Source organism: Oncorhynchus clarkii, chromosome 3 (assembly GCF_045791955.1).
Source record: "Oncorhynchus clarkii lewisi isolate Uvic-CL-2024 chromosome 3, UVic_Ocla_1.0, whole genome shotgun sequence".
Classification (NCBI taxonomy): domain Eukaryota; kingdom Metazoa; phylum Chordata; class Actinopteri; order Salmoniformes; family Salmonidae; genus Oncorhynchus; species Oncorhynchus clarkii.
The window spans coordinates 18,173,426-18,185,925 of record NC_092149.1 but is presented as its reverse complement, the minus strand read 5'-3'; the positions used below and the strand labels follow the sequence as shown (position 1 = coordinate 18,185,925).

The following is a 12,500-nucleotide window of genomic DNA, read 5'->3' as shown; positions in this document are numbered from 1 at the left end:
TCCAAGTTTAACCCAGAATCTAACAGTCCCCTGTTTGGAACAATAGGTTCCTAATGTTCAATTTACATAAACTTGGAAATTACTTATAAATGGACAATGATAACAAAACATGAACAAAAAAATAAAACATGATTATAAATGAACGAACAACGATAACAAAACATTCACCGTGAGGTTTACAAACTCAGAGACTTATGGCCTCTGTTCTATGAACACACCATACACAATCCTATTTCCATCTCTCATCACTCAACAGAATGACATTCCAGCTGAAGCAGTTGGCTTCCTCCCTTCCAGCTGAGTTGCTTTTAGTTTCTCCACCTTCTCCTTCTGGTTCCTAAGAGAGTTATAGCATAAGTATTGGAAAGCAACAAAAAGCCACACAAAACATAACAGTATTAACAATGTGTTAAGCTATGCATAATTATATATGCATGACTACAAAGTCTGAGACCATGATAATTCCCACTCTCTCTTTACCTGACTCTATGCCTCCGGGATACGTTTCTGCTGGATTCCACAAAATTGAAAGCCCTAAAAAGCCTCCTCATGCTTTCGCCCAGTCTTCCCCTTTCCCGGCCCCAGGTTCTGAGAGGTGTTCCCAAGCCATGTCATTTTCACTTTGTTCCCCATCTCCTCCATTGCCACCTGATAGGCAAGTGCGTATCCCTAATAAAGGTTCCATCCTCTTAAGGTAACTCAGCACTGTATATGCTTTCACATCAGTGCCCTCAAAATGGTGTTTAGCGTACAATTACCCCAACATCTATCCTCTTTCATATAATGCATTAACCAATAAAGCAGCTAACCCAACCCAACTATGATGTTAAAGTAGCTCCTAGACCCAACCCATCTACATGTGTACAGTGGAATCTAGTCTCTTTCTAGCTCCGCTTCCTCTGTCATGGTGTCTTCAAGCTCACCCATTATGCCGCTGGACCTCACTTCTCGTGAGAACAATGCACCCACCGCGGAGAGACATGACGATCTTTACCGCTGCATGGGCTGTAAGGAGTACTGTGTGGACCAGACCAACGCTGTGCCAACACCCCCTGCCTGGTGTATCTTGATGTACACTCAATCTCCAGAATTCAGCCCGTGCCCTTGGTTATCTCCTGCTTCTCATGTGCTGCTTTCTCCTGAGGATATACACACTGCAACGCATTGGTCATTTCCTGACAACATAGACTCCCCCCTTATGGCAAGATCACTAATTTGTGCCATTTGAATAACAGCCCCCGGTACTCCCATCAGTCTCCCGAATCATAACTACATTTTATAAATTATCCAACCCAAATTCAGAATGACAGTCCTTAGTGCTTACTTTGAGTCTAGTAGTTGAATTCCAGCTTCTTAACTTAGCACACATCATCCCTGTTAGAATGTACATTTATAAACGGAACCTTTTATCGCCGGTAATAACTCTTCTCATTACAGCCCCCCTTTGTCCCTATCTTCCTGTCACAAGTGGCCTGGTAATGAAAGATCAGTATCTCAATGCATCCTTAGTCTAAATTGTTTGCAGTGTGTAGTAACTGTGTAGTAACTGTAACTGTCATCTCTATTTAACATTTGTATATTTACTCAAAGACTAGGACCCCAGAGAACTGGTCATTTTCCCTTCGAACCCATGATTCACAGCGTGTTTCAAAAACAACATGTTAAATAAAAAATAAACACATTCAAATAACCAATAAACTTATCTCATGGTAAAATAGAGTAGAAACGGGTATTTCTCATTAATTGTATAATTAAATCCCAAGTGTCTATCATTTCTAGTGAGATTGATCAGGTCTCACCAAAAAGTCAGGATGCAGGGCATTCGACACCATTAACTTCTTGCGTCGAGCAATCCCGTATCCGGGAGCGTAATGATAGCCTCAAGCTCATTACCATAACGCAACGTTAACTATTCATGAAAATCGCAAATGAAATTAAATAAATATATTGGCTCACAAGCTTAGCCTTTTGTTAACAACACTGTCATCTCAGATTTTCAAAATATGCTTTTCAACCATAGCTACACAAGCATTTGTCTAAGAGTATTGATAGCTAGCATAGCATTAAGCCTAGCATTCAGCAGGCAACATTTTCACAAAAACAAGAAAAGCATTCAAATAAAATAATTTACCTTTGAAGAACTTCGGATGTTTTCAATGAGGAGACTCTCAGTTAGATAGCAAATGTTCAGTTTTTCCAAAAATATTATTTGTGTAGGAGAAATCGCTCCGTTTTGTTCATCACGTTTGGCTAAGAAAAAAAACAGAAAATTCAGTCATTACAACGCCGAACTTTTTTCCAAATTAACTCCATAATATCGACAGAAACATGGCAAACGTTGTTTAGAATCAATCCTCAAGGTGTTTTTCACATATCTATTCGATGATAAATCATTCGTGGCAGTTTGGTTTCTCCTCTGAACCAAATGGAAAAATGCACGCAGCTGGAGATTACGCAATCATTTCGACGGAGGACACCAAGCGGGCACCTGGTAAATGTAGTCTCTTATGGTCAATCTTCCAATGATATGCCTACAAATACGTCACAATGCTGCAGACACCTTGGGGAAACGACAGAAAGTGTAGGCTCATTCCTGGCACATTCACAGCCATATAAGGAGACATTGGAACACAGCGCATTCAAAATCTGGGGCACTTCCTGTATGAAATTTCATCTTGGTTTCGCCTGTAGCATTAGTTCTGTGGCACTCACAGACAATATCTTTGCAGTTTTGGAAACGTCAGAGTGTAACGTCAGAGTGTTTTCTTTCCAAAGCTGTCAATTATATGCATAGTCGAGCATCTTTTCGTGACAAAATATCTTGTTTAAAACGGGAACGTTTTTTTATCCAAAAATTAAAAGAGCGCCCCCTATATCGAAGAAGTTAAAATATTTCCTCTCCCTTTTCTTTCCCTGTCCTTCCGAAACCATTTCAAAACCTTCCAAACATTTCCATCCTTCTGCATACCCAATTTAAAACTGAAGTGAAAAGACCCCATCCAAAATAAATCCCACAGTATCGATACCACTAAAGCATATTCGTCACCAGTAAATTTGTGTGCGTGTGGTGAACCGTAGGTCAAAAACACACATGAACAGGCCTCACTTATTATCTGGAACTCTGTTTATGGCCTAATCCAGATACTTTTATACTTAAAACTGCCAAATATCACTAACTGCTATCCCCACTACCACAATCTCCGGGGACATTTCTAAGAGAGATAATGAAACCCCCTCTTTTGGAAAAGAAAGTGAACATTTTGTTAACATTCACTATGCTACATTTTAATCAGCAATCCAAAAGTATTAATTATAAACCAAACATGATAATTGTAAATTTCCTGTCCTTACTCCAATCATTAAATGTTTGTTTCAGTCCACCAACGTTTATGTATCTTTTATTTAGCATGTACTATTCTCCATAACAACCGCACCACAATGTTCAGGAACTAACAAAATAAAATGAAAAGTTCATTTTAGGTTTAGTAACCCCGTTGCTAATTCCTTGTGACCCCTCCACCCTTTTGTCCATTCTAGAAATCTATTTCAGAATAAGACGACATAAAATGTCTCATGAGGTCAAAAAAAAAAAAACAAGGCTTTCTGAGTTTGCAAGGAGCGTTTGGCCAGATAATTTAAATGTGTTACCTTTAGAATCCATTCCCCTGGCATTTTGCCTAGATTCTTCAACATATGTTTTCTTGTGGCAGATTTTGCCAATTTATCATCATAAGTGATATTTGATCCCTGGCCTCTACTAAAAAGTTAGGTAAGACGTGATCTCATACGTCTTCCTTCACATAGAAACTGTAATCTCTATGATCCACTATCGATCAAACTGAAAAATTCAAATACTTGCATAGCGACATTCCCTCCGAATGCATAGCGACATTCCCTCCGAATGCATAGCGACATTCCCTCCGAATGCATAGCGGCATTCCCTCCGAATGCATAGCGACATTCCCTCCGAATGCATAGCGACATTCCCTCCGAATGCATAGCGGCATTCCCTCCGAATGCATAGCGACATTCCCTCCGAATGCATAGCGGCATTCCCTCCGAATGCATAGCGCATATGCATAGCGACATTCCCTCCGAATGCATAGCGGCATTCCCTCCGAATGCATAGCGGCATTCCCTCCGAATGCATAGCGACATTCCCTCCGAATGCATAGCGGCATTCCCTCTGAATGCATAGCGGCATTCCCTCCGAATGCATAACGGCATTCCCTCCGAATGCATAGCGGCATTCCCTCCGAATGCATAGCGACATTCCCTCCGAATGCATAGCGACATTCCCTCCGAATGCATAGCGGCATTCCCTCCGAATGCATAGCGGCATTCCCTCCGAATGCATAGCGGCATTCCCTCCGAATGCATAGCGACATTCCCTCCGAATGCATAGCGGCATTCCCTCCGAATGCATAGCGGCATTCCCTCCGAATGCATAGCGGCATTCCCTCCGAATGCATAGCGGCATTCCCTCCGAATGCATAGCGGCATTCCCTCCGAATGCATAGCGGCATTCCCTCCGAATGTGGCAGGTTCCATTCCTACTTACACGCAATCTTCCAAAGTCTGATAGTCCCACATCTAAAACAGGGAGCTTTCTCCTTACATTTTGATGTTTTTTCGCTACCTTTCTTTTATTTACCTTGGCCACTGAAACAATAGCTAGTGACTTCCCTGTGGCCCTATTAACCCCGTGAATGTCTGCGAAGTGAGCGGAGTTATATTCAATTCTCAAAACATTCTGCTCTATTTCATCCACTCCCCCCGCAATTACCGTTTTGATCACAGGTTTGAACCTGCCATCAAAGCAGAAGTGCAAATTCTATCGATTCACTCCCGTACCCAGTCTTTCTGTGGCTGAGTACTTCTACTAATTCCGGGTTTATCGTTTTGTATTTTTTGTTGATAGTATGCTGACATCAAGACGCTGGTATATTGAGCTTTTGATTCTGGTTTTATGTATTTTTGCCAAGCCATAATTGCTTCCCTGAATTCTTTATTTGATTTGAATTCTCCGTCAGCAGAGTAATAATGTTGCCCAATTTTATCCAGTTTGCTAAATTGTTCCTATATTCAAGCCGAATTGGTAGAATGCTCGTGCGCTTCTTTCAGCACCTCCATGGCTTTATTAAAATCCTCTAGCTCCATATTACAGGGAGGAACGGGGCCGTTTATCTCTATATGAATAGTTATTATTCCCAAACCTCTCCTGACTGTGTCTTGGGTATTTTAGATTTCGTTAACTCTCTTCTATAACACACCTTTTTACTTTTTTCCGCGACCCAATTCCCCAGATTATAATTAATTGGTCACGGCAATTAATACCTTGTATTAGAACCTATACTATAGCGTCTGCAAATGTATTACTGGAGAATACGGATTACTTAATGTCTTATTCCAATATTGCCTCAAATAGTATTGCCTCACTGTTGTTGATAACCCACATTACCAAGATGATTCACATTTGTCTTCCTATTTCTGCATAATCTGTCATGGTTCACCACCCCAACAGGGCATAAAACTAACCTCTCTTTCAAACACACACTCACACCCTGCGCTCTCACAGCCACTAAGACTGGGCTTCCACGCTTCTTACAGGTCTGGCCAATATACCTATTACACTAGGGTTTTACCCTCCACAGGACTACCCTGTTCAGGACTTCCCCTCTCTCTATGAGATTTTACCCTCCACAGATCTATTCTGCTCAGGACTTTATCAGATTTACACTCAACAGATCTATCCTGGCAGGGCTTGCAAACTATTACAGACTACAAAGGGAAGCACAGCCGCGAGCTTCCCAGTGACACGAGCCTACCAGGCGAGCTAAATCACTTCTATGCTCGCTTCGAGGCAAGCAACATTGAGGTATGCATGAGAGCATCAGCTGTTCTGGACGACTGTGTGATCACACACTCTGTAGCCGATGTGAGTAAGACTTTTAAACAGGTCAACATACACAAGGCTGCGGGGCCAGACGCATTAGTCACGTTAACCATATCTACATGTACACACTACCTCAATCAGCCTGAATAACCGGTATGTATGTAGCCTCGCTACTTTTATAGCCTCGCTACTGTATATAGCCTGTCTTTTTACTGTTGTTTTATTTCTTTACTTACCTATTGTTCACCTAATAACTTTTTTGCACTATTGGTTAGAGCCTGTAAGTAAGCATTTCACTGTAAGGTACCTGTTGTATTCGGCGCACGTGAGAAATAAACTTTGATTTGATTTGATTCTGCTCGGGACTTTATCTTGAAATTTTACCCTCCCCTGGAACTATCCTGCTCGGGACTTATGAGACTTACCCTAAACTTTATGGTACTAGCATATACCACAAAGCTACGACCAGTCGTTACACAATGGGCCTACCGAATTAAACTCATGCTCTCCAGGTCCGTATCCCATAATTGTTCAGCCTACGATTCTCATCTCTCCAAGATGTCAAAATTAGTGGAAACAGGTGTAGGAACTGTGCCTACCTTATTTGTTGCCAGCTCCTGCTCCACTGCTCTGTACTCTTTGGTTTGACTACAAATCGTGGTGAATCCTGCCGACAATGCCAACGGTTGGGTTTTAATTCTCAGAGTAGATAACTCAACGGACACTAGATAAGCTTAAACAAGTTTAATTCTTCCCGAAGGGTTGATAGAGCTGCATTCAGACATCTCATGTTTCCACCATCACAAGTATATATACTCCAATTTACACTCTCCTCCTCTCCAATCCTTACATCTTTTATGGTTTGATAGGAAGAGGGTAATAGGGTAATAAACCATAACTTCGCTCTTCAAGGGATCTGACCTGACCTCAACCCCTCATTCGCCTAATCCACAGATGTCCATCCGTTTCCCCTACAGGAATACTGTGACTTCCTCCCTTCCACTCTGGCTCCTACAGATAACCATTAACTTCTGATGTAAAAAACATTCTCTTTCACCCCTCATATACTATACTTCTGAGTGCAACAATGTTCCAAGTTTAACCCAGAATCGAACAGTGTCATTAAAGCTTTACCCCTTGCTTTGTAATATGAGTAGTATTCTTATTTCAATAGCAATTTTCTTACATTCATTTATTTATATACAAAAATATGAACATGGATATTGAAATATACAAATATCACAACTCTAAAAGTAACAGAGATCCCACTCTAGAACTTTAATATGCTGTAGATTCTATTATGTTCAACGATATATTGAATTGAACAATGTGCCAAATCTTTTAAAACATATATATATTTTCCATAGTCATGTTTGTATTTTTCAATATTCATACATTTTTGTAAGAAATGTGTTATTAAAATCAAATTGCTCTTTGTAATACAGAGCAAGCGGTAAAGCTTTATATGACACCAACTTGAGCTTTTTTTCACCTACAAAGGCCAAAATGCTTTCAGATACAAATGTCAAATATATGTCAACAATCATTCCTCCAAATGAACCTTCTATGGATTAAATTGTTGTGCAATTCTTGTTTTGTTCTAGTTTCATGAGTAATCAATCACCTAATAGCTATTCATGAGGAGAGGAGATCAGGAAACCAAAGAATTGGCCTAGAATAGCATCTGGGTTTGGCTGGAATCATTACAGCTACAGTGTCATCATGAATATGACCTCAGTTATAGACAACCGTTTTTCATAGGAATAACCAGTATAAAAACGAACTGCTTAATGACTTATATCAGGGTTCCCCAACTGGCAGGTGGTTTCTGAGCAAAAAAATAATATATATATATATTTACAGTACCAGTCAAAAGTTTGGACACACCTACTCATTCAAGGGTTTTTCTTTATTTCTACTATTTTCTACATTTGAGAATAATAGTGAAGACATCAAAACTATGAAATAACAAATATGGAATCATGTAGTAACCAAAAAAGTGATAAACAAATCAAAATATATTTTAGATTCTTCAAAGTAGCCACCCTTTGCCTTGATGACAGCTTTGCACACTCTTGACATTCTCTCAACCAACTTCATGAGGTGGTCACCTGGAATGACTTTCAATTAACAGGTGTGCCTTGTTAAAAGTACATTTTGGAATTTCTTTCCTTCTTAATGCATTTGAGCCAATTAGTTGTGTTGTGATAAAGTTGGGGTGGTATATAGAAGATAGCCCTATTTGGTAAAATACCAAGTCCATATTATGGCAAGAACAGCTCAAATAAGCAAAGAGAAACAACAGTCCATTATTACTTTAAGACATGAAGGAAAATTACATGTCGATTTGTTTAACACTTTTTTAGTTACTACATGATTCCATAAGTGTTATTTCATAGATTTGACGTCTTCACTGTTATTCTACAATGTAGAAAATAGTAAAAATAAAGAAAAACCCTGGATTGAGTAGGTGTGTCCAAACCTCTGACTGGTAATGTATATATATTTTATTTTTGCGGGGGACAATAAAAGACTGGAAAAACAACAGGAAATCAGCTCCAAGTGATTTTTTAAAAAGACATCTGTTCCCAAGTATTCCCACGCATAATAGAGAGACACGTGATTGTATACAAATGGTTTGAAATTATTATGTTTTAGTCAAACATTATATCTGTTTGGGCTTCTTGAGGTCAATATGCAGTCTTCAAATGATTTGTAATTACGTTTCGCCCCCCCCCGACCATCCGCTCAATATAAAATCGGCCCGCGGTTGAATCTAGTTGATGATTCCTGACTTGTATAATATCACATGATGTTGTATTGACTCACAGGATTTACTAGTGCTTTGTGTTGTCTTCCACAGTGAGGAACAGAGGAGAATATGACACAAGAAGACAGAAAGAGAGGGATGAAGGGATGGATGAAAAACGACAGCAGGGCTTGTTTTATTTTTGATAGAGGGAGCAATCGGACTGAGGAAGAAAATACGGTGGAATGGGATGGTGTTTTTGTAGGGATGGGGGTAACCGTGGGGGGGACGGGGACGGGGGGGTATTTGAACATGAGACCTAATACATCACTGAACATCAACTGACTTCATCATGACATTATCAGAGCATAATCCCTGTCCACCAATCACAACTCTTGGTTGACTCCCATGCAGAATAGAGCTGTACAGTAAACATGTGTCCAATGTGACTCTACCCTTCTCTACCCCAATCCAAACACAAAATGGCATTAAGTCACTGTTTGTTGCAGGAGTGTGTGTGCGTTCATGTGTGTGTGTTTGTGAGTGTGTGTTTGTGAGTGTGTGCTGTATTGCTTTGTGTATCTGAGCTGTGGGTTGTTCTTCGTTCAGTCAGTGTAGAACTGGATGTGTGTGTGGAGTCTGCATCTAGCCCATTCTGGTGGACATGGGAAAAACACAAACTGTCATGCTAATGTATTCATCCCTACGCTGATTATTGTGTCACTCTGAATTCTATCCCGTAACATAGAGATCGTGCCTACAGTTACATAAAACTTAAGGACCATATTCTATGCCCAATACGAAGACCAGCAGCATATTAGGCACAATACTTCAGATGTACTTTGTAACAAAACTTTTCGGTCGACCAGGGCAAGCCAGGCCCACTTATACAAGTCAAAAGTCATTCCAACCTAAATCCACTCCGGCCTTCTGATAATAGCCTATAGTACTGTATATAATTCTAGACTGTTCTAAGCTGGGGGAACTTACCCCTATCTCCCTGTTTGCTTTGGTCCTGGCCAGAGTCCTCTCTTTACAGGATGACATGAAATAGAAGACTAGTCCCTGTGTATCAATTCATTGTTTAGTTTTTCATTTCAAATTGTTATTATGTCTATTCATTTATTCAAATTCCTTTCAGCCGTTACCTTAGCAACTGCCGAGACAATTTCTAACTTCCTGATCCCTTCCTGTGTAAATGTTTTATTTTTCTCAAACCAAAAAGCAAAAAAACGACAAGCTATTGGGTGTACAAATGAGTTTCAAAATGTTGCCAAAATGTATATTATGTATCAGGTCATTTGTTCTCTTCTTTTTGTTGCTCTGTCTTTGCAAACTGAATACTGTATAACCTGTCAATCAAATGGAGGCTTACTGTATACGTGAGGTGAATCTGAATGAATCTGTGTGTTTACTGTGTTGTTAGAGTCCTGACCCTGCTACAGCTCTCATTGTATTTCATAGCCTACCTTCTCTGAGCAAAGCCATTTTCAGAAACACAACACTCCCTGTTACGCTCAGCTCACCCAATTATCATCCCCTAGCTCTGGAAAATTGGAGTAATCTGGCAAAATGGGGAACGTTTTTGTCCTCAGTTGACAATCTGAAATCTCTGCCAGCTGCACTACCATTTCCTTCAGTACAGATTGGCTTTGCAGGCCGGAGGGGTTAGCAACACAGTGAGCACAGATTCACCTGCGAACGTCACAGACACAGGTTAGTTACAGCTTGATGAGGGAGAGAGGGAGGGTAAACAGGGGAGGTGGGAGCGGGTAGAGTCTGGGGGGTGAGGTGGGAGGGGAGAGGGGGTACAGTGTGGGGGTGAGGTGGGAGGCGAGAGGGTGTACGTGAATTTTTTTTACCAAAATAAGTTGAAGAGTTATTGAGTGTCCTAGTGGGGGTGTTCCAATGTTTTGGTACACATATGGTTTATGTCTCTCCTTGCCTCACACGCTTTTTGATATTACCCATATTGGCAGCACAAAGATATATGATAGCTGGTTGCAGTGTCCTCTATCATTGGTATACACTGGAAAAAAATTGCTTTGTGAACACTATAACCACTATTGCTTTTTCTGGGAATCATTTGGTTTTTCCAATGGTGTTTCTATGTCTAGTGATTTAAGAAATCTATATTTCTATAACTTAATGACTGTTCTGACTCCTGTGAGGTTAGGGGGAGACCAACAGGTCCTTCAACTTTGGAACGCTTGGTTTTATTTGTATTTGTAAAAACATATAAAGTGATATAAAAAAAAGTGTTTTCTTTTCTTTAAAAAAAGGGTGATTCTTGTACTTCAGAACTACTGAGTTGTGACTTGTGATGTTTTATGGTTTGTCCACTGGTTCTACGAGAAGAGAGAAAGGTTTGAATTAGGATTCTTGTCTTGTTATACATATGGAACAATGTGAGGTTTTTTTTCTCTTCCTGGTATACTGTATATTTGGTGGTACGCTGTTCTGTTGTGAGCTCTGTACTGTGTTCTTGTGTCTTCTTATTGAACTGTGTAGAATTTATAACAAATGAAAACCTACAAAAAAACAACCACACTCCCACAATCTCTGTGTGTGTTTTATTTCTTTGGGTCTCTGTGTGTGTTTACTATTAGTGTAGAGGTGTAGGCCAACTCGGCTGGATTCCTTGAGCTCTGGCAGGTTGCCATTGTACTGTGGGCTTCTAGGCTCTCTGGTTCTATCAGCAGGGATGTTGTCTCTAATTCCATCTGCCAAGCATCCATTAGGAAATTACACTGACCTGCAGAAGGGAAAGGATTTGTGTTCAGAACATTAAGAGAGAGAATGAGGAGTGAAGGACTGAGATGAGGTTCTAAAATATATGTGTGTGTGTGTGTGTGTGTGTGTGTGTGTGTGTGTGTGTGTGTGTGTGTGTGTGTGTGTGTGTGTGTGAGCCAATCAACCAATCAATCAAATTGAATTAGCTTTTTTTCTATTTGTCACAAATGCTTTTACTGTAGTTTACTGTGTGTGCGTCCACCTCTAGTGCTTTTTTCTTCAGTATTGTCACCACTGTAATTGTGTATGATCTGTGTAACCATGCCTACCCTGGCCCTAAGGCTCTAATACTGTCTCAGTTTAGCTACAGTGGCGCTAATCTTATTTAGCCATTTAGCGTTGAGAAATGACAGCCACTGTCCCTAGCTCATAGCCTAACCACTACAGCCACTCAGTAACGGTTGGCTAACGCCCCCCCAACAACACACACACACACACACACAGTGCTGGGACACCACTGCCAGAGAAAACTAGAGACGGAGATGATTAAGGATATATAGAATGATAGAGAGACAGACAGAAGAATGGGGAAGGGGATGGAGGAGAGAGAGAACGGGACAGAGAAGGTCGATGGATGAGGGAGGGATAGATTGAGGGAGAAATTATGGAAATGGACAGAAGAATCAGGGACTGTCATGAGAGAAAATGAAGGAGAAGAGTGATTGGCCATCCAACAGATAAAGAAGCTGTCTTGTTTAAGGATGTCATAAATTAGAATTGAGTCTGCTGTCTACTCTGTTGCAATCAGTTCAATAAATAAGGAGGGAGGGAGGGAGGGAGGGAGGGAGGGAGGGAGGGAGAAACAAATAAAAATAATGAAATTAAAGGGCAGTAAATCTTCTCTTATCTCCTTCACTTCATAGGTTTCATATCCTGTGTGACCTGATTTTGAGTGTGTTTTCTGTTGGTGTGTATACGTGTCAGTAGTGGTGTCTGTTTTCTGTTGGTGTGTATACGTGTCAGTAGTGGTGTGTGTTTTCTGTTGGTGTGTATGCGTGTCAGTAGTGGTGTGTGTTTTCTGTTCGTGTGTATGCGTGACAGTAGTGGTGTGTGTTTTCTGTT

General features: G+C 40.5%; 1 protein-coding gene across 2 annotated transcripts in view; it reads left to right on the top strand.

Moving 5' to 3' along the window:
* Nucleotides 1-10,870, top strand: part of LOC139389973 (basal cell adhesion molecule-like) — a 91,758-nt gene extending 80,888 nt beyond the window's left edge. For both annotated transcript variants that reach the window (XM_071137031.1, XM_071137041.1), the window contains exon 16: nucleotides 8,760-10,870. In XM_071137031.1, coding sequence (XP_070993132.1) covers nucleotides 8,760-8,762 — 3 coding nt within the window. In that variant the 3' untranslated portion in view covers nucleotides 8,763-10,870. The remainder of the gene's footprint in view (nucleotides 1-8,759) is intronic.
* The last annotated feature ends 1,630 nt before the right edge of the window (nucleotides 10,871-12,500 follow it).